The 17304-nt window shown below is 58.4% G+C and overlaps 1 protein-coding gene across 2 annotated transcripts; it reads right to left on the bottom strand.

Moving 5' to 3' along the window:
* Positions 1-22: 22 nt before the first annotated feature.
* XYLT2 (xylosyltransferase 2) lies at positions 23-16231 on the bottom strand. Of its 2 annotated transcripts, none has more exons than XM_047757355.1 (11): positions 16041-16231; positions 7969-8458; positions 7535-7710; positions 7050-7252; positions 6548-6628; positions 5920-6136; positions 5654-5830; positions 4861-5123; positions 4371-4569; positions 3294-3627; positions 23-1208 (listed from the first exon to the last, which is right to left on the bottom strand). In XM_047757355.1, the coding sequence occupies exons 1-11, from the start codon at positions 16173-16175 to the stop codon at positions 886-888; spliced, it is 2598 nt and encodes an 865-aa protein (XP_047613311.1). In that variant the 5' UTR covers positions 16176-16231; the 3' UTR covers positions 23-885. The 2 variants fall into 2 exon arrangements, with proteins under 2 accessions (XP_047613311.1, XP_047613312.1); XM_047757356.1 differs by having other exon boundaries at positions 4374-4569.
* Between the last annotated feature and the right edge of the window lie 1073 nt (positions 16232-17304).

The following is a 17304-nucleotide window of genomic DNA, read 5'->3' as shown; positions in this document are numbered from 1 at the left end:
GAGGAAAAACACAGAGGCTCAGTTTAGAGAGATAGAGATATATTTCTTCTGTTGCATATTTCAGACTTCACACTGAGCTTCAGGCACAATGCTGCTCCAGGTTCTCCTGAGAGCCCTGGCAGAGTCTTCTTCCCATGCTGCTCATGAGGGCTCGCCCCTCCAGGGCGGAAGCCCGGGCCCTGCCTGCAGTTCTGGGTACCTGGGAAACTCTGCAATGGTCTCAGTAGGCCCTGGTGCCCTGCCTTGCCCATCAAGGGGCAGCGTGTGCTGGAAAGCCCTAGAGCCAGCCCTACCCTCTCTTCTATGGTCCCCTGGCTACAAGAGGAGAGGCTGACCCATGAGAGCCCAGCTCTGTCGTGCTCCCCTAAGTCACCTGTTCTCCGGGCCTCAGAGCCTGGCATAGCACTTGCACTCCTGCAGCGCCTCGGCTGTGAGCACCACAGGCCGAGGCTGGGGGATGAGGCCCTGGAGAGCGAGGCAGGCCCAGCCTCCTCCAGAGCAGCAGCAGATGGGCTCGTCAGGCCCCTGCTCCCCAGAGCCCTGGCCCATTTTCTGGGGCTGCTTTGAGCCCTATTGCACGTCTTCTGGTTCCAGTTCAGCCCCCCGCCACCCATTTTCCTTTAAAAAAAAAATTAGAGGGGAAGGTGGAAGAGTGGGCCATGGAGGCTGGAGCCCTTCTCCCCACGTTTCTGCCCACCTCTGGTCCCCGGCAGAGCCATCAGCAGTGGTAACACTAGGCCCACCTTCCCTGTCTTCTACGGGTTCTTGATGGCTGATGTGGGTGTACTGCTGGGGCCTCTGGTTCTTGCCCGTGAGGGGGACACCCCTCCGCTGTCTGTAAGGTGCAATTCCCCCGGTCTGCCGGAGGCACTGGCTGGGGCCCTGCTACCTGAGTCGCCCATCTGCTTTGACAGGCCCCAGCTCCGATTTGGGGTCGGGAAAGAGAGAGCTCCAGCTGGTCAGTCTGCAGAGCTCCAGGGAGGGACAGGCCGAGGGGCCCGTGGCACACAGTCCAGCCACAGACCAGAAGCCGCTCAGTTCCCCATCTGTCCAGGCCTCTAGCGCGGGGCCCGTGAGCTCTGCGTGCAGGCGGGCAGCCTCCTCCGCGGGCTCTGGCTGAGGCAGGTTCAGGATGCCGCTCAGGCCCTGGAAACTCTGCTCCATATACTCGTTGTGGGGGGGCCCGGCGTGCAGCCAGCTGGCATCATCTAGGGGTGCAGAGCAGGGAGTAAGCATGCCCTGCCCGAATGATTCTACAAAGGCCAGACCCTGGGAGTCAGGTCTGGGCACCCCAATTCCTGTCCCAGCTCTTTCCACTGAGTCGCAGTTTGCTGAGTAACCTTGGGCTAATCCGCAGACCTTTTTGTGCCTGCAAAACTGTTAGTTTTACAAAATCAAGACGGTAATCCCTGAATCCCCAACTTGAGGATTAAATAAAACAGTGAGTGCAAGGCACCTTTATCTTTTTTTTTTTTTTTCTATTTCTTTGGGCCGCTTCCGCGGCATATGGAGGCTCCCAGGCTAGGGGTCTAATTGGAGCTGTAGCCACAGGCCTACGCCAGAGCCACAGCAACGCTGGATCCGAACTGCATCTGCAACCTACACCACAGCCCACGGCAACGCCGGATCGTTAACCCACTGAGCAAGGGCAGGGACCGAACCCGCAACCTCATGGTTCCTAGTCGGATTCGTTAACCACTGCGCCACGACGGGAACTCCAGCAAGGCACTTTTAAAAGTAAGGTTACTTTCTGATCATGGCCTGGTTGGTGTTACCCAGGCCCTTTCTCAACCACCTCCAGCGGTTCCCAGAGCCATGAGAAGCCTAGTACCAGGCCCTCCAGCTGTGGCTTTCTGCTTACTTTGCCAACCTTCCTTCCCGCCACTCCCTGCATTGTGCTATCCTCCACCTCCTGTTCCCCTCAGGCACCAGACACCTGCCAACTTTGTTCCCTCAGTTTAGCACACCCCTCTCTGCCTATTAAAAATCTAGCCCAGGAGTTTCCATCATGGCTCAGTGGTTAACGAATCCGACTAGGAACCATGAGGTTGTGGGTTCGATCCCTGGCCTTGCTCAGTGCGTTAAGGATCCGGCGTTGCCGTGAGCTGTGGTGTAGGTTGCAGACGTGGCTTGGATCCCGCGTTGCTGTGGCTGTGGCGTAGGCTGGCGGCTACAGCTCCGATTCGACCCCCTAGCCTGGGAACCTCCACATACCGCAGGAGCGGCCCAAGAAATGTCAAAATGACCAAAAAAAAAACCTAGCCCATTTGAGGCTCAGCTCCAGTAGCCGCCTGCTGTAAAGCTTGCCTCCATTCTTCCTCCCATCTCCTCCATCAGGCCGTGAGTCCCAGGAGAGCATGGGTGCAGCTTGCCCTTTCTGATCTGCTGCAGCTGCCGCCCCACCCCACCCCAGTACCCCATCCTCCTCTGGGTTAGCCCTGCTCTGACCCACCTTTTCTGTGTTAGAACGAGGCCAGAGGAAGGAAACCTCTACCAACTTATTGAGCACGAATTACATCCCAGTCCCTAATATTCCTAATATCCCTAATAGTTCCCAGGGGGTAACCTGGGTTAGGATCCCCTTGCAGGAACCTGCAGCCCATGCCTCTGTTCAGAGTCTGCTCTCTTAGCCTCAGCCAAGCGGATAAAGGGCCATGTGGCCCCTGCCCACGTGGCTACCAATGGACTGGGAGGATGGCCAAGCAGATTTGCTGTCCCCCAAATGGGGAACTGGGGGACCAAGAGGCCCTGGTTAGTCTCTGCTGCACCGAGAGGCCATGTATCACATATCAAGAAGTCAGAGCCTGGGGCTGATACTCGGGGAGAACCCAGGATGAGGGCCAAGATGGCCCCAGAGGCAGTGAGAGAGCACTTTGGGTTCCCAGTGAGGCTGAGACATTTCCTGGGCTGTCTGGGGAAAGGCCTCCATTCTCCCAATAATGTCCCCTTTTTCACTGGAGCTATAGGTGGAGTGGATTTGTGTTCACACACCCAGGTCTCCAACAGGTGAATTACGCTTTCTTACCGATATGTAATAAGACTGAGGCTCAGGAAGGCCAAAACTTGCCAAGAATAAAAGCCCAATTAAAGCAGCAGAGCTGTAATCTAAAGCCAGTCTGCCTGACTCCAAAGCGCCACACGCAGCACAGGGCCACGGGAGGCTTAGCGAGGGGAGGATCAAGGCCGCAAGCTTCCCCCTCCCCCTCCTCTGATGGTCGGCTTCTCGGGGTCCCCTGCCTGGCACATCCTATCCTGTCTGGCTCCTGGGCATCACTTGGGAACTAGATCCTTACCTTTCCTGAGAGGTAGTTTGCGGTTGAAGGTCAAGGGCAGCACGAGGAAGCGGGTCTCACCCAGGGGTTCCCAGAAGTGAAGCAGTCGAACCGTCCAGGCCCCCGGCCGCAGGGGGCGGCTGAGTGGGGGCTTGTACTGCGTGACCTCCGTTTCCGCGTCTACCACGATGTCGTAGGACGTGGCCACCACATAGGTGGGGTCGATCCACACCACGGTGGCTGTGAGGTTGGGGCCCCGGGCCCAGCGCTGCATGGCCACAGGCTCGTCCAGCGGCCCCAGCAACCCCCCAAAGTTCCGGAAAAGACGCTCTTTGGGGTCCCATTCAGTGCCAACCTGTAGGGAGGGAAGCAGCTGGGTAGGAGCTGGGGTAAAGGCCTTCTCTCTCCCTGCCGCTGCTTCTAAATCCTGTGTGACCTTGGGTCAGTCACTGTTTCTTTCTGGTCCTCCGTTTCCCCATCTGCAAAATGATGGGTTCAGACTAGGATTATTTTTCTTTTCTTTTTTTTTTTTCAGCCAGGCCCATGGCATGGAGAAAGTCCCAGGCCAGGGATCACACCCACACCGTGTCAGCAACCCAAGCCACAACAGTGACAACGCCTGATCCTTAACCCTCTGCGCCATCAGGGAACTCCTCAAACTATGATTTCTGTAACATCTCTCTGAGATTCATGCTAGGCTCCTGCTCTGATCTGCTCTGCAGTGTTGGGGGCAGTAAGGCAGGGATGAGGTTCGAAGCCCTGCCCAGAGATCACCCCGACACAAAGCAAAGGCCTCTGAGGAAGAGACCTAGGAGACACTCAAAAGCCTAACTTCCTGGCCCAATTGGAAGATCCGAGTCCCTTTAGAAGCAGCTCCCTGGGGTTCAGAAGATTGGGCTTGTAGTGAAACCACAGTCCCCTCCCTGCTGACCGCATGTCTTCTGTGCACCCAAGGCTGCCATCACTGGGAAAGAAGACCCATGAATCCAGTCGGGAAAGGCCAAACCCAGACCTTAGCCCTCCCCTGGTGTCTGTCCCTCTCTCCCCGCTCCCTGAGTCTTGCTGGGGGTCAGGAGAAAGCAAGGGGAGGACCTGTCCCACCTCCAAACTCTGGAGCCGGCTGGCCTGGTCACTGCGCCCCAACAGCTTCAGCGACCCCTGGGGCATCAGCCACATCTCAAGCGTCTCTGCCGGCCCCTGGGCTGAGGGCTGCACCGCCTGCGTCACCAGGTAGCCCTGGAAATGGTCGTCATAGAAATACAGGTGCACGCTGGACGGCAAGCCCTTGGGCTCAAACCTAAGAAGGTTCCAGCAGGGAGAAAGGGAGAGGCCATCAGCACACCCGACATGGCCTGGAATCCCAGGGAGGGGGCTCTGGCAAGTCCCATCCCCAGGTGCTTCCTTTGCCCCAAATCTCACACCCACAGAACCTATGCGCCTGGCTCTTGCCATCTTTGTTTTATTTGCATTTTTTTCCCTGCCTCGAACTGGGAGGGGTCCCTGAGGGCAGGGGCTGTCTCTTTCCAACTGGCATCCTCGTAGGGCTCTACACCCTGGGGGTCTGCAAAAAGTCAGAAGAAGGTCTCACCTGCAGAGGGGGTCGGCCAGTGGGGATGCAGCGGTGGCGGCATGGCGCAGGCTGAGGCGGGCAAAAGCGGTGTAAGCAGTGAGCATGACATCACTGAGCCCACTGGGACCATCGGCCACATCGTAGGTGTTCTCCCAGTAGGCCTTGAGGGCTGGGGTGCCAGGGGGGTAGCTGCCATAGAGGTGGAAGTCCAGGATTTCCAGTACCTCCTGGTTCACAGTCGACTCAAACTTCCGGGCGAAGAAGGTAGGTCTGGAGACTTGCTGGAGCAGGAGAGGCAAGGAGGGTGAAGGAGGCTGGAGGGTGCCAGAGAACATGGCAGGGGAGGGGCCCTTCCCGGCCCTGCTTAGAGATCAGCCTCCCAGGGCTGATCCCCGAGGGGTGCTCCCAGAGCACGGCCCTCAGATCCTCTGACCGGGCCACGCTGACTCATTTCTGACCCTGCAAAGAACCTGGCAAAAGCTGGGATGAGGGAGTTCCCATCGTGGCTCAGTGGTTAACGAATCCGACTAGAAACTATGAGGTTGCGGGTTCAATCCCTGGCCTTGCTCCGTGGGTTAAGGATCCGGCGTTGCCGTGAGCTGCGGTGTAGGTCGCAGACGAGGCTCGGATCCCACGTTGCTGTGGCTGTGGTGTAGGCCGGCGGCTACAGCTATAATTGGACCCCTAGCCTGGGAACCTCCATATGCCATGGGAGCGGCCCTAGAAATGGCAAAAAGACAAAAAAAAAAAAAAAAAAGACCTGGGATGAGGCCCTACCAAGGGGCGGAGGTTGGGGGTCACGGGGAAGCACCTGCAGCCGGAGGAAGTCCTGCGGCTTGAAGTCGTTGGGGGAGCAGCCGCACCAGTCCACGATGTGCTTGTACTGGCACTTGCAGCCCAGCTTGCGGTTCCAGTTGGTGACCCGCAGGTTGTTGTCCACGAGGCTCTCGCAGGCCGGGCTATTCTCCAGCACCGTGTGGAAGAAGGACTGCAGGTGGCAGGGCAGGGTGGAGACGGTGAGCCATGGCCACCCACCATGCGCCCTCCTCAGCCTGGGGGCGGGCCCAGGTCACCCACCTCGGCTGGGAGCAGTGTGTACGTGTAGAATTGACGGAGCTGGGCCACCAGCGGGTCGTCGGTGTACACCACGTACTCCACGAAGCTGCGTGTCAGCACAAACCAGTCCGAGCCGCCGTCCACCACGATGCCCGCTGGGATCTGCCGCTCGCCCAGGCGCCACATGTGCGAATCGCACTCATGGAAGAGCCGGTCCAAGCCCTGTTTCTTGATGAACCTATGGGAGGCAGTCAGGCCCGTGGCCAAAGGTCTTGCAGGATGGGGCCCTGGCTCCCACCCTTCTAGGAACGAGTGCTCCTCAATCCGTCCTTTTTTTTTTTTTTGTCTTTTTGGGGCTGCACCTGCGGCATATGGAGGTTCCCAGGCTACGGGTCCAATTGGAGCTGTAGCCGCAGGCCTACACCACAGCCACAGCAAGGCCAGATCCGAGCCGCATCTGCAACCTACACCATAGCTCACGGCAACGCCGGATCCTTAACCCACTGAGCGGCGCCAGGGATCGAACCCGCAACCTCATGGTTCCTAGTTGGGTTCATTTTCACTGCACCGTGACGGGAACTCTGTCAATCTGTGATTGGTTTGGAAACTCTGGAACCCAGGGCTGAGGCCTCCTCCCCTACCCCCTCACCTGGAGTTGTCCCGGCCATGGGACTTGAGGAAATTTTTGTCTCGGTTCTTGGACAGGAAAGCTACCAGCTCCTCATTGGTCCTGGAGAGGAAATGGGGTGTGGGCAGCTTTGTGAGGGTGGCTCAGTTACCGGCCCTCCAGCATCCTGAGCTTCACTCCTGGGCTCCTTCCTGTCTCACTGAGAGCCATTCTGACCAAGGGCTCTACCCCAGGTTGATGCTTTGGGGTGTGGGCCAAGGAAGACCACCCCGTCCTTGCTCCACCCCTTGCTGTCTGACCCAGGACCCCCAGTACAGACCTCTGGCTCCTCCTTCTTCCCATCCCGTGTCACTCAATCCTCACATCATCTTTTACCAACCCCTCCCCTAAAACATGGCTGGGGCCAAGGGACCACATCTGGGCCGTGCAGATCCCAGAATAAAGCTTTGGGGAGGGAAGGACTCTGAGTGCCCAGATGGGGCCCCCCCCTCCCATCCAGAGGGCTCAGAGCGCCACCTCACACCTGGTCGGGTAGTCAGTGGCACTGAGGTTGATGAAGAAGTCCCAGGCCCAGCCGGGCACCTCTAGCAGGTCCTGCATGCTCCGCAGATACATCCTCAGCAGGCTGGCCCCACCCCAGATGGTGATCATGCGCCAGGGTGTCACCCGCACGTTATCGTACTGCCGGGCCAGCTCTACCACCTCGCGGTGCAGGTAGTTGGAGCGCTGTGGGAGTTGGAGATGGCGATGGCAACTCCACAGGGGCAGACGGACCCCCAGCATTACGACCTCCCCATCCCACCCCAACCCAGGGCAGAGTACAAGCGACACGGAATGGAGAGGGCACAGGCCAGGGCTCCAGCTCCAAAGCGGCCGTGTCACCTGGTGTTGGCTTGCTCCCCCATCTCTAGGCCACCTGAAAGCAGGTCAGAGGTACTGTCTGTCTGTCACCTTCTGGGGCTCTGCTCTGCTCACTCAGGTGCCCTTGGTCTGCCCCGGCCATGGTACCTTGTCCACATGAATATAGAAGAAGTGCCGCTCGTGGTAGACAGCCTTGAGGAGACGCTTCAGCTGGCGGATGGCGCGGCCATGAACCACCAGCATGTAGGCGATCCGCACTGGGGGGCCGTCCACGGGCTGCTGGACCCGGGGCTCATCCCACTGGATGCCAGGACTCATCTTCCCTGAGAGCAGAAATCAAGGCCATTGGTGAGGTCCCATCCTGGGTGGCAGAATGCAGGCGAGAGAGGAAGAGGGGGCTGCCTGCCTCCCAGAGGAAGAACCCTGGACTTGGAGCCTGAGGCTCCTGGGCCCCAGCTCCATCTCTGCCACTTAGGGCAGAGAGGTGGGCCCCTCTGAGCTTTCCCCCTTGAGAAACAGGGGTGAGGGTTCCTGCCATGCTCCCTCCCAGGCTGCCACCCCTCCACCCACACATCGCTTACCAGCCCGCTGGCAGTGCCGGGGCACAGCCTTGGGCATGAGGCTCCCGGCCTGGTGCAGGCACACCACGTTGGCGATCTCCTGCTGGCACTGCTTGGAGCTGGCCCGGGCCAGTGCAGACAGCGCATCCTTGCCCACGATCTCACACTTGGGCGTGAAGCCATTGTCTGTAGGCTGGGGGGCGCCCTCCACACTCCCTGTGTCTCCATGCGGGAAGCCAGCTGCCCCAACCAGGGCCTCCCCGGCCGCTGCCCCACTCAGGTTCTGGCGGCCTGGGGCCTCTGGGGGCAGGGGGGGCGGGACCCGCCGGCTGGCTCTGTGCCGGCTGGTTACTGCCCGTACCACCTTGGCCACAGGCACGCCGGGGCTCTCAGCACGGCCCCGCCAGCGCCCATGCCTTCTGCCCGCACTGCCCCGCCGCCCAGCTGAACTATCTGTGTCCTTGGAGCCCTCGCCGGGGTCTAGTGGCCGTGGCTTCTTCTGCCTTCCTTTCTGTAAAAAATAGGCAGACACAGGTCACTGGGACAGCCTCCTGCTGGCCTTGGGCCTAGAAGCCCCTGCCACCCTTTGCTAGAAAAGCACGATTCGCCCAAGGACTCTACAGCACTTCTGCTGAGACCAGCGCCCGGGCATCATGGCACCTCCATACCCACGACCACACAGATCACAGGGCACTACGTCTCTTTTATGCCTTGGGTTCAAATACCTTTCTTTCTTTCTTTCTTCCTTCTTTCCTTCCTTCCTCTTTCTTTCTTTTTGATAGGCACCCTTATTAAGACAGGGTGCTTGTGAGAGATGCAAGTGGGCGGGCAAGGAGACTGCCTCAGAAACCACTATCTTTTTCAGCAAATATGAAAGTGAACATCCACATATTTCACAAGAAAAGTGCGTAAGGGCCCTGCAGAAGACACAAGAACACTGGTCCTTCCGCCCAGTCCTGGCTGGGAAGAGACAGTTTTTCTCAGAAGGAAAGCATCCTGCAGACTACAGTATTTCCACGTGGGAGTGCAGAGGCCACAATCGAGCAAAGGGGTCCTGCCTGGTGCAGAGGAGAGAGGTGAAATCTGAGACCCCCTTACTGCCTGTGTCTTCTGGGAAACAGAGAGCAAGAGAGTCAGAGTGCAAGAGCTTTACTGGGCGGGAGTCACATCTCAGGATGATGAGGAAGCAGGAGCAGAAAGCCTGCAGACGGCCAGGCCGGCTTGACATCTGTGCAAGGAGGGGAAGGAAGTGCTTCCAAAGACAGTTTGGCTTACAGAGGGCCTTGGCCAGCTAATGGGAAGCTCCAGGGCAAAGAGGGCCTGGAGATGGGAGCCCTAGGACCACCGCAGAGGCGGGGGGGTGTGGGTGGCCCAGGAGGTGCAAGGCCACAGCTAGAAGGCTGAGGTGCAGCCTGCAGGCACTGCAGCTGGAGGCTGGGACCTCACTGTTCCTTGTGGCAGGGTCACTCTTGAAGGAAAAGCTAAGCGCTCTACCTCCATGGCTCCATGCTTGCTTCCTGGCTCCTGCAGCCTCTACCCAAACCCAGGCACTTCCCTAGATGGTCCTGTCACCCTTGAAGTGTGTATACCCACCCTCTTCCCAACTCTCTCTGTCCTCCCACTTTTTTTTGGCTGCACCCATGGCAGGTGGAAGTTCCCAGGCCAGGGATCAAACCCACACCACAGCAGTAACAACACTGGACCCTTAACCTGCTGTACCACCTGGGAACTTCCTGTCCCCGCGCCCTTCCCCCCTTTAAGGGCTGCACCCGTGGCATATGGAGGTTCCCAGGCTAGGGGTCACATTGGAGCCATAGCCGCCGGCCTTTGCCACAGCCCCAAGCAACACCAGACCCAAGCCATGTCTGCGACCTACACTGCAGCTCGTGGCAACACTGGATCCTTAACCCACTGAGTGAGGCCAGGGATCAAACCTGTGTCCTGGATACTAGTGGATTGTTTCCGCTGAGCCACGATGGGAACTCCCCTTCCCTGCCTGACCAAATCCCATCTATCCTGTAAGATCCAGCCCTGAGTCCCCTTGTGTGAAGCCATCCCATCTGCCCCATGGCAGGATGTTCTAGCTCACTGACCCCTTGGGAGAGGCTGTCATGTCAGCCCCATCTCCCCAGTGCTTAGCGGAGTGGCTGGAACATAGGAGGTCAGGTTGGTGTCTGGTGGGTGAGACATGGAAGGGATGGAGGGGTGAGAGGCACCGTGAGACTAGCCTGCAGTCTCCCAAGCTCCCTGCCCAGCTCTGCCACAGGTACCCACCTCTGAGCGGGTGCTCTCAGCTATAAAATACAAGAATGAGTGTCCAATGAGACAGAGCGGGAGACAGCGCAGTTAGAAAGAGCTGGTTCCGCCAGCTGTCCCCTTCCTCTCTCAGCACTCTCTGTGCAAGAGTCCTCTCCTGGCCTGGCCTCCCAGCAGCATGACTCGCTGGACCACAGCCTCTGAAGCACCCCTCTCCCTCGGCCTCCTTCCAGGATGCCCTCCTGGTGTTTTCCCTGTCCCCCTGGCCACTCTTTATCAGCCCTCTTGGCTGACCCTTCCTTAACTCCAAGGCTACTCTGGGGTCTTTCCTCATCCTGGCTTCCCAGGAGACCTCATTCCATTTCCTAATTCCATCCACTTCCAGATCTCTCTGGCCTGGATCGCTCCCCTGAACCTTGAGGTGTCTAACTGCCAGCCTCCCTGATGCCTCCCCTGGGAGCTTCAGAGACCATGCGCTCAACCCCCAAATGTGAGCTCCTGATGGTCCCCCAGCTGGCTCCTACTTCAGCCCACCCCATCCCAGTTAACGACCACTCCATCCTTCAAGGCGCTCAAGCCCGAAACTTTGGGAAGTCAGATTTGACTCACTTCCCTCCCACTTCGGCAATCAGTAAACCCTGTTGGGGTGCCCTTAAGGGCACCTCCAGAATTTGATCACCTCTCACTGCCCCAAGGCTACCACCCCTGCCTAGAAGCTGCTCTCACTCTGGCTTCCTACAGTCCCCTCCCGTCACAGCTGCCAGGGTTCCTTTTTTTTTTTTTTTTTTTTTTACCATTTCTAGGGCCGCTCCCATGGCATATGGAAGTTCCCAGGCTAGGGGTCGAATTGGAGCTGTAGCCAGCGGCCTATGCCAGAGCCACAGCAACTCGGGATCCAAGCCACATCTGCGACCTACACCACAGCTCACGGCAACGCCGGATCCTTAACGCACTGAGCAAGGCCAGGGATCGAACCTGCAACCTCATGGTTCCTAGTCGGATTCGTTGACCACTGAGCCACGACGGGAACTCTCAGGATTCCCTTTAAAACAAGTCCCATCTCACCACGCCTCTGCCTGAAGCCACCCATGGTTCCCCCTCTGAGGACAAAGCCCAAAGCCCTTACATGAGCCTACAAAGGCCACGTGAGCCGCGTGTGGCTGCCCCCCTCCCTTCTCTGACCTCACCTCCTAACAAGGCTAACTCTCCTCCAGCCACAGTGGCCTTGTCAGCGTCCCTCCATCCCACCTGGCACTCACTGTCCCCTGTGCCTGGAATGCTCTCCCCTAGGTGTCCCCACAGCCCCTGGCTCAGGTGGCCTCTTCTCAGGGAGGCTGTCCTGACCACTGTATTTAAAACTCCTGGAGTTCCCGTCACTGCACAGTGGTTAACGAATCTAACTAGGAACCATGAGGTTGCAGGTTCGATCCCTGGCCTCGCTCAGTGGGTTAAGGATCCAGCGTTGCCGTTAGCTGTGGTGTAGGTCGCAGACGCGGCTCGGATCCCGCATTGCTGTGGCTGTGGCGTAGGCCGGTGGCTACAGCTCCGATTCGACCCCTAGCCTGGGAACCTCCACACGCCGAGGGAAGGGCCCTAGAAAAGGCAAAAAGACAAAAAAAAAAAAAAAACCTCCAGCCCTCCCTCATCCTCCACTTTGTTTCTCCCAGAGCAAATATTACCATCTCTCATCCTATAATGTACTTTATTTATATGTGTAAGTGTGTATTATGTCACTCTGTGTCTCTCCCTTTTCAAGAATGTATTGTCCACAAGGCTGGTTTTTTTGTTGTTTTGTTCAGGGATATATTCCTAGAGCCCAGAAGAATGTCTGGCAATGAGAGACACGCAGTATTTGTAGAATGAATGAATGAATGAATGAATGATGAATGAACGAAGAGCTCTTGGCACAGGCTCAGCGTTTAGTTAATGCTGTTATCATCATTAGCATTAAACAAAGGGGAATAGGAAACAGTCAAACGTGAGGTCAGGAGAGAAGCCAAGGTCTTTAGACACTTTGGACCATTGGGTTGAGTTTTCCCTGCCCCTCCCCTCGCTAGGACCTCCCTCTCCTCCCCGGCCAGCGTGGCAGGGGCCTCACATGACAAACTCACAGCCACCTTAGGGCTATCCAGGGGCCACCCCTATACCCTGGCACCCAAGCCTTCTGTACCTGGCAGCCTCTGATCTCTTGGGAGGCACCCAGTGAGAGCAGGGGATAGTTAGCTCCATCTGAGGAAAAAACACCTGCAAGAGGGAGGTGAGGGAAGCGGCAGCAGACCCCCTGCTGCAACCACACTGGGGAGGGCACCCTGGACCGGGCAGCCCCCCGGAAAGGTGGCGGCGGCCCCACTGAACTGAGGGTGCATCAACCTAGTGATGTCTGACCTGGCCACACGGTGGGCAGAGAAAGACATGTTCAAGCTTAGGTGGGTAGAGATGGCAGAAGAGCTGTGGGCTCTCAGGATGGAAGCCAGTGTCAGCGAGTCAGGAAGCTGGTCAGGAGGGCAGGGCCTGGGGCATGGGGCCAGGCTAGCGGTGGTGGGGGACGGGATGTGGGAGGAGATGGGCATGACGGTGGCCTGCACTGCAGCAGGGAGCTGGCTGACCCTGAGAAGGACAATCCCAGAGGAGGCTGGGGGACCAGAAGGCAGCAGCAAGGAACTGGGGCGGGGAGCAGCCAGCCCTCACCACTGCCCCACACCAAGCATGTGCACAGGTGCAGCCGCAGGCCCCATACTGTGCCCCTAGAGGAGCTGCCCCCAGTAGCCCCTGAGGCCAGAGTCCCCTCTAATTACTGAGGACGGGGACTAGCCCTCTGACAATTGCCTGGATATATTCTGGCCTCCAAGGCCCCTTCCTCCCCACTGGGGACGGAGGAATTCAAAGTCCTCTGCCATTTTCTGGCTTTGCAGCTTCTCCTTGGAATCCTTCTCTGAGCCACGGAGACAGAGGACCCAGCAATGCACCTTTGGACTTCTCAGACCGTGTTAAAAGTACGTGGTGAGACAACATTTGTGAGCGCTTTGAAAACCATAAAACGGCTCTTTGGATGTTAATGGTCATCTCTTGTCTCCACTCTAGCCCCTCCATAGACGGGCAGAGCACACGTCTAAATGCACATCTCATCCCACCGCCGCAAAACCCCTTTGGACTAAGTGCTCTCCCCCTGCACTTAGAACAAAGCCTCAGCCTCTCTGCATCTCCAGGCTGTGCCTGGACTAACTCCGGAAGCTTCTTCTTGGGATCCCACCATACACGCCTTCCCATTCCCTGAAATCACCTCCAGCTAAGCCCATTGTCCTCAGGCTCATCTGCCTGAACGCTGGCCACGTATTCCCCAGACTGGAGCTTTCAGTGCACAGGCCACATCCTGCAGAAGCCTTCCCCAACCACCTCTCTAAACCGGTCCCCTTGTTACTGCGTTTCCTTTTCACGGTCAGCCTCTCCCTGCAGACTGTCTGCCCATGAGGACCAAGACCTCGTCTATTAATTTCTTTCTTTCTTCTTTTTGGTGCCACACCTGCGGCATATGGAAGTTCTCAGGCTTGGGGTTGAATCAGAGCTGTAGCTCCCAGCCTACACCACAGCCACAGCAACACGGGATCTGACCCATGCCTGTGACCTACACCACAGCTCATGGCAATGCTGGATCCTTAACCTACTGAGAGAGGCCAGGGAGCGAACCTGCGTCCTTATGGATACTAGCTGGGTTTGTTACCACTGAGCCACAATAGGAACTCCTAGTTAATTTTTGTATCCCCGGTATTATGAGCACAATATATGGTATGAAGTAGGACTTAATAGTTGTTGACTGACTGACTGAATCCCTACTACCATTGGGCAGTGTTGACATAATAAGAGTTATTTACCGACAGTTTAGCATGTGCCAGCAACTCCTGCAACTACTTCCCAGGCATCACCCAATGAGAGAGGCGCTATTATTACTTCCATCTTGGGGGCAGGGGATACCAATGAGGACCTGAAAGAGCTTAGGTGATTTGCTGGTGGTCACATCACGTACTAGCAGCAGCACTGGATGGTGAAGTGGGGTGGTCCAACTTCCACACTCACCGTCCAGAGCACCAGGTTATGCTGCGGCAACCCTGAGGTGGCTGCCGAAGGGGTTCAAGCACCAATGGCTACTTGCACTGCACAACCTCTAGGTCATCAAGGATCTTGTTTCCATTCTAGTCCAGGGATTCCCCCTATCGGGTTCTGCTAGGAAGCTGGACGAGGAGGTAGGAGGCAGGATTCCAGGCGACTCTACTGCCCCAGTTCTCTGCCCCCTTCCCCTCCCCCCCGAGGCTGGGGGCAGAACAGCAGGGACTTTGAGGCCTGGACAATCTCTCAGCCTATCCAGAGATTCACAGAGCCAAGCGGCTCAGGGCCATTTGTTTCTGAGCAGCCTCCCAGGCTTTGCCATGCCCCTCTCCAGGGGGGGTCACCAGCCTCTTCTCACATAATCCAGGGTCCCAGGACTACCCAACTCCTCGGCAGCCCCTTCCATCGCAGAATGCTTTATCTGCCCAAAGAATCTTCACGCACTGAGTCCAGAATATTCTCTTCCCCTTCCTCCTAATCACCCGACCACAGCTCACTCCTTTCAGATGTCAGAGTCAGCCTCCCCCACCCCCCACCCTCGGCTCCCTTTGGAGCTGGGGTCTCATGTGACACTGTCCCAGCTCCCCTCACCATCCCAGTCTCTTGGTTCTTCCAAAAAGGCAAAGGCAGCTCCCAGTGTCCACCCCAGGCCTTCCAGTCCGCCCAGATGCAGGAAGGGGAAGCGGACATCAGGGCTCCTCTGGCCTTCACCTGTCCAGGTGGAGGGGCCCGAAAGGACATGGCCAGCAGAGGGTCTGACACAGAGCCCTACAGGCACCAGAACCAAGGCATGAGGGCAGAGAAGGCCTGCCCTCTGGCCCAAAGCTTAGGGCCAGAGTTTGGCCTATCCTCCCCCATCCTCCAAGGTGGTCCCAGACCCCACTGGACCCTCCGACCATGTTAGGGAAGACAGGTCTGGACCTCCAGCTGAAATCACAACAGCCAAGAGTGAGTGAGACCCTCCGGGCAAGGGCCTAGGGACTCAGCAGGACAGGGTTTGCCCCTGCCCCAGGCCTGGGGCTCTGCTAAACCAGCTACTGCTGTCACCCTTCGAGGGGCAGCCCCCAATTCCTAATGTTCTGAGGCCATCTCACCAGCTCGAGCCCTCTGCCAGCCACTCCTGGAGACCCAGCAGGTTCCTCAGATCCCAGACTGAAGAAGCCACGCCTCAGGGACACTCCAATTCTCTCCCCTGGGGTCACTGCCTCTTCCCTCAGTTGTCAGAGTTCCACACCCAAGCTCTACTTCCCCACTGGCCAGTGCCCCTCAGGCGGGGCTGGGCATGGATTCCTGGGGTCCCTCCGCCCCACTCCTCTGCCCATGGCGCGCAAACCCCCGCCCCCTCCCAACTTCAGAAAGTTTGGCCTGGGGCTCCCCATCTCCCGAGCAGGCTCGGACCCGGACCCGCCTCCCTGCCCCACTCTCCGCCACTAGCGCCTGACCTTCATTGCTCCGCTGGCTGGAGACCACCCCACTAACACCTGCTCCCCTCTTCCTGGGCCCCTGTCCCCCGCGGCCCGGGCCTTCGGGTCCCGCACCGCCCCCGCGCACAGGGCCCTGGGCCCTCCTGGGAAGGGAGCGCCAGGGGTCTGAAGTCCTGCTCCAGGCGGCCGCTCTCGTGCGAGACTCAGGCGGCGGGTGCCCCACTTCCCGGCTGGGGCCGCCTGCAGCCCCGCCAGGACCCCGCGCGCCCCCGCGCCGGGCCTGCCCGCCTGCCCGCCCGGCCATCGGAGCACCTCGCCCGGCTCGTCGTCCTCCAGGACGCTGAAGCTCCACACCACCAGGCCCTGTAGCAGCAAAATGGCCAGCGCCGTGGCTATTGCCAGCTTGTAGCGCCGAACCAGCTTCTGCACCCGCGCGCTCGCCACCATCTTCCTGCCCCGGACGCGGGGCGCGCGCCCAGCCCTGCAACCCGGCCGCGGGCGCGCGCACGGGCGCGGGCAGAACAGGCTTGCCCCAAGGGAGGAGGGACTGGCGCGCGCTGGGGGCGGGGCCAGGGGCGGGGCCCGCGGGCCCGAAATGCCGCGCCCTGCAGGCCAGGGGCGGAGTCTGGGCCCGCGGAGCTGCCGGCCTCTGCTCCCCGGTGTTTGGAGCGGGTTTCGGGCCTCCCTCTCCAGGTCTGCTTCCCGGGCGGTACCTTCCGCGTCTCGGTCCCTGCACCAGCTCCTACGTGTGTGGTCACCTCCTCCTGGAACAAGGGTGCGGATAAGTCTGCGGCCCGACCTCTCTCTGGCTAGCCGCCTGGTGTCGCTGGGGATGGGGGAGCTCAGCCCCGCGCAGATCAGCTCTCGCGCAGTCCTCGAATGCACAGGGAATGCTGGAGCTCCTAGAAGCGCTGAGTTGGGGGAGATTGAGTGCCACAGCCCGTGCCTAAAAACCCTGGAGGCCGCACCTAAGGAACAAAGTCTAACTACTTTGACTGGCGTCTGAGGCCCTTCGCAAAGTCTTGCTTTCACTCTCCTCTAAGCACCCTCTGACCTGTACTGGAGCCGTGGTTCTCTGTCAGATTCTGACGGGGTGCTGTCGGAATCACCCCCGAGGACTTGATAAAACAGATTGCTGTTCCCCATTCCCAGAGTTTCTGCTCTGGTAGGTCGGGAGTGGAAGCCGAGAATTCGAATTTTCAAGTTCCCAGGTGATGGTGAAGCTCCTAGTCTGGGAACACACTTAGAGAATCACTAGACCTTCGCACGAGCTCTTTCCTGTGCCCAACACTTAGCAGCTGCTCCTCTGCTCCACTCCCCCTTCTCATTGGTGGTATCCTCCCCAAAGGCTTCCCTAGCACTGGGCAGTCGCGTACTGTTCATATACTCGGTTGCGATTTCTCTGGAATCATGCCTTCTTCACCTTTGAACCCTTAGCCCGGCAATGGACACCCAGCAATGCTCAATAAATGCTGCGAAAGAAAGAGCAAGTGCAGTCCAACTTTCCGTTTCATCAGCTCGTCCTACCATTTTTGGAAAATCTGACATGTTCAAGCACCGTAGAGACAAGGCCTGA

This window comes from Phacochoerus africanus, chromosome 14, assembly GCF_016906955.1.
Source record: "Phacochoerus africanus isolate WHEZ1 chromosome 14, ROS_Pafr_v1, whole genome shotgun sequence".
Lineage (NCBI taxonomy): Eukaryota > Metazoa > Chordata > Mammalia > Artiodactyla > Suidae > Phacochoerus > Phacochoerus africanus.
The sequence above is the reverse complement of the archived record's forward strand: the minus strand, read 5'-3'. Positions and strand labels throughout refer to the sequence as shown.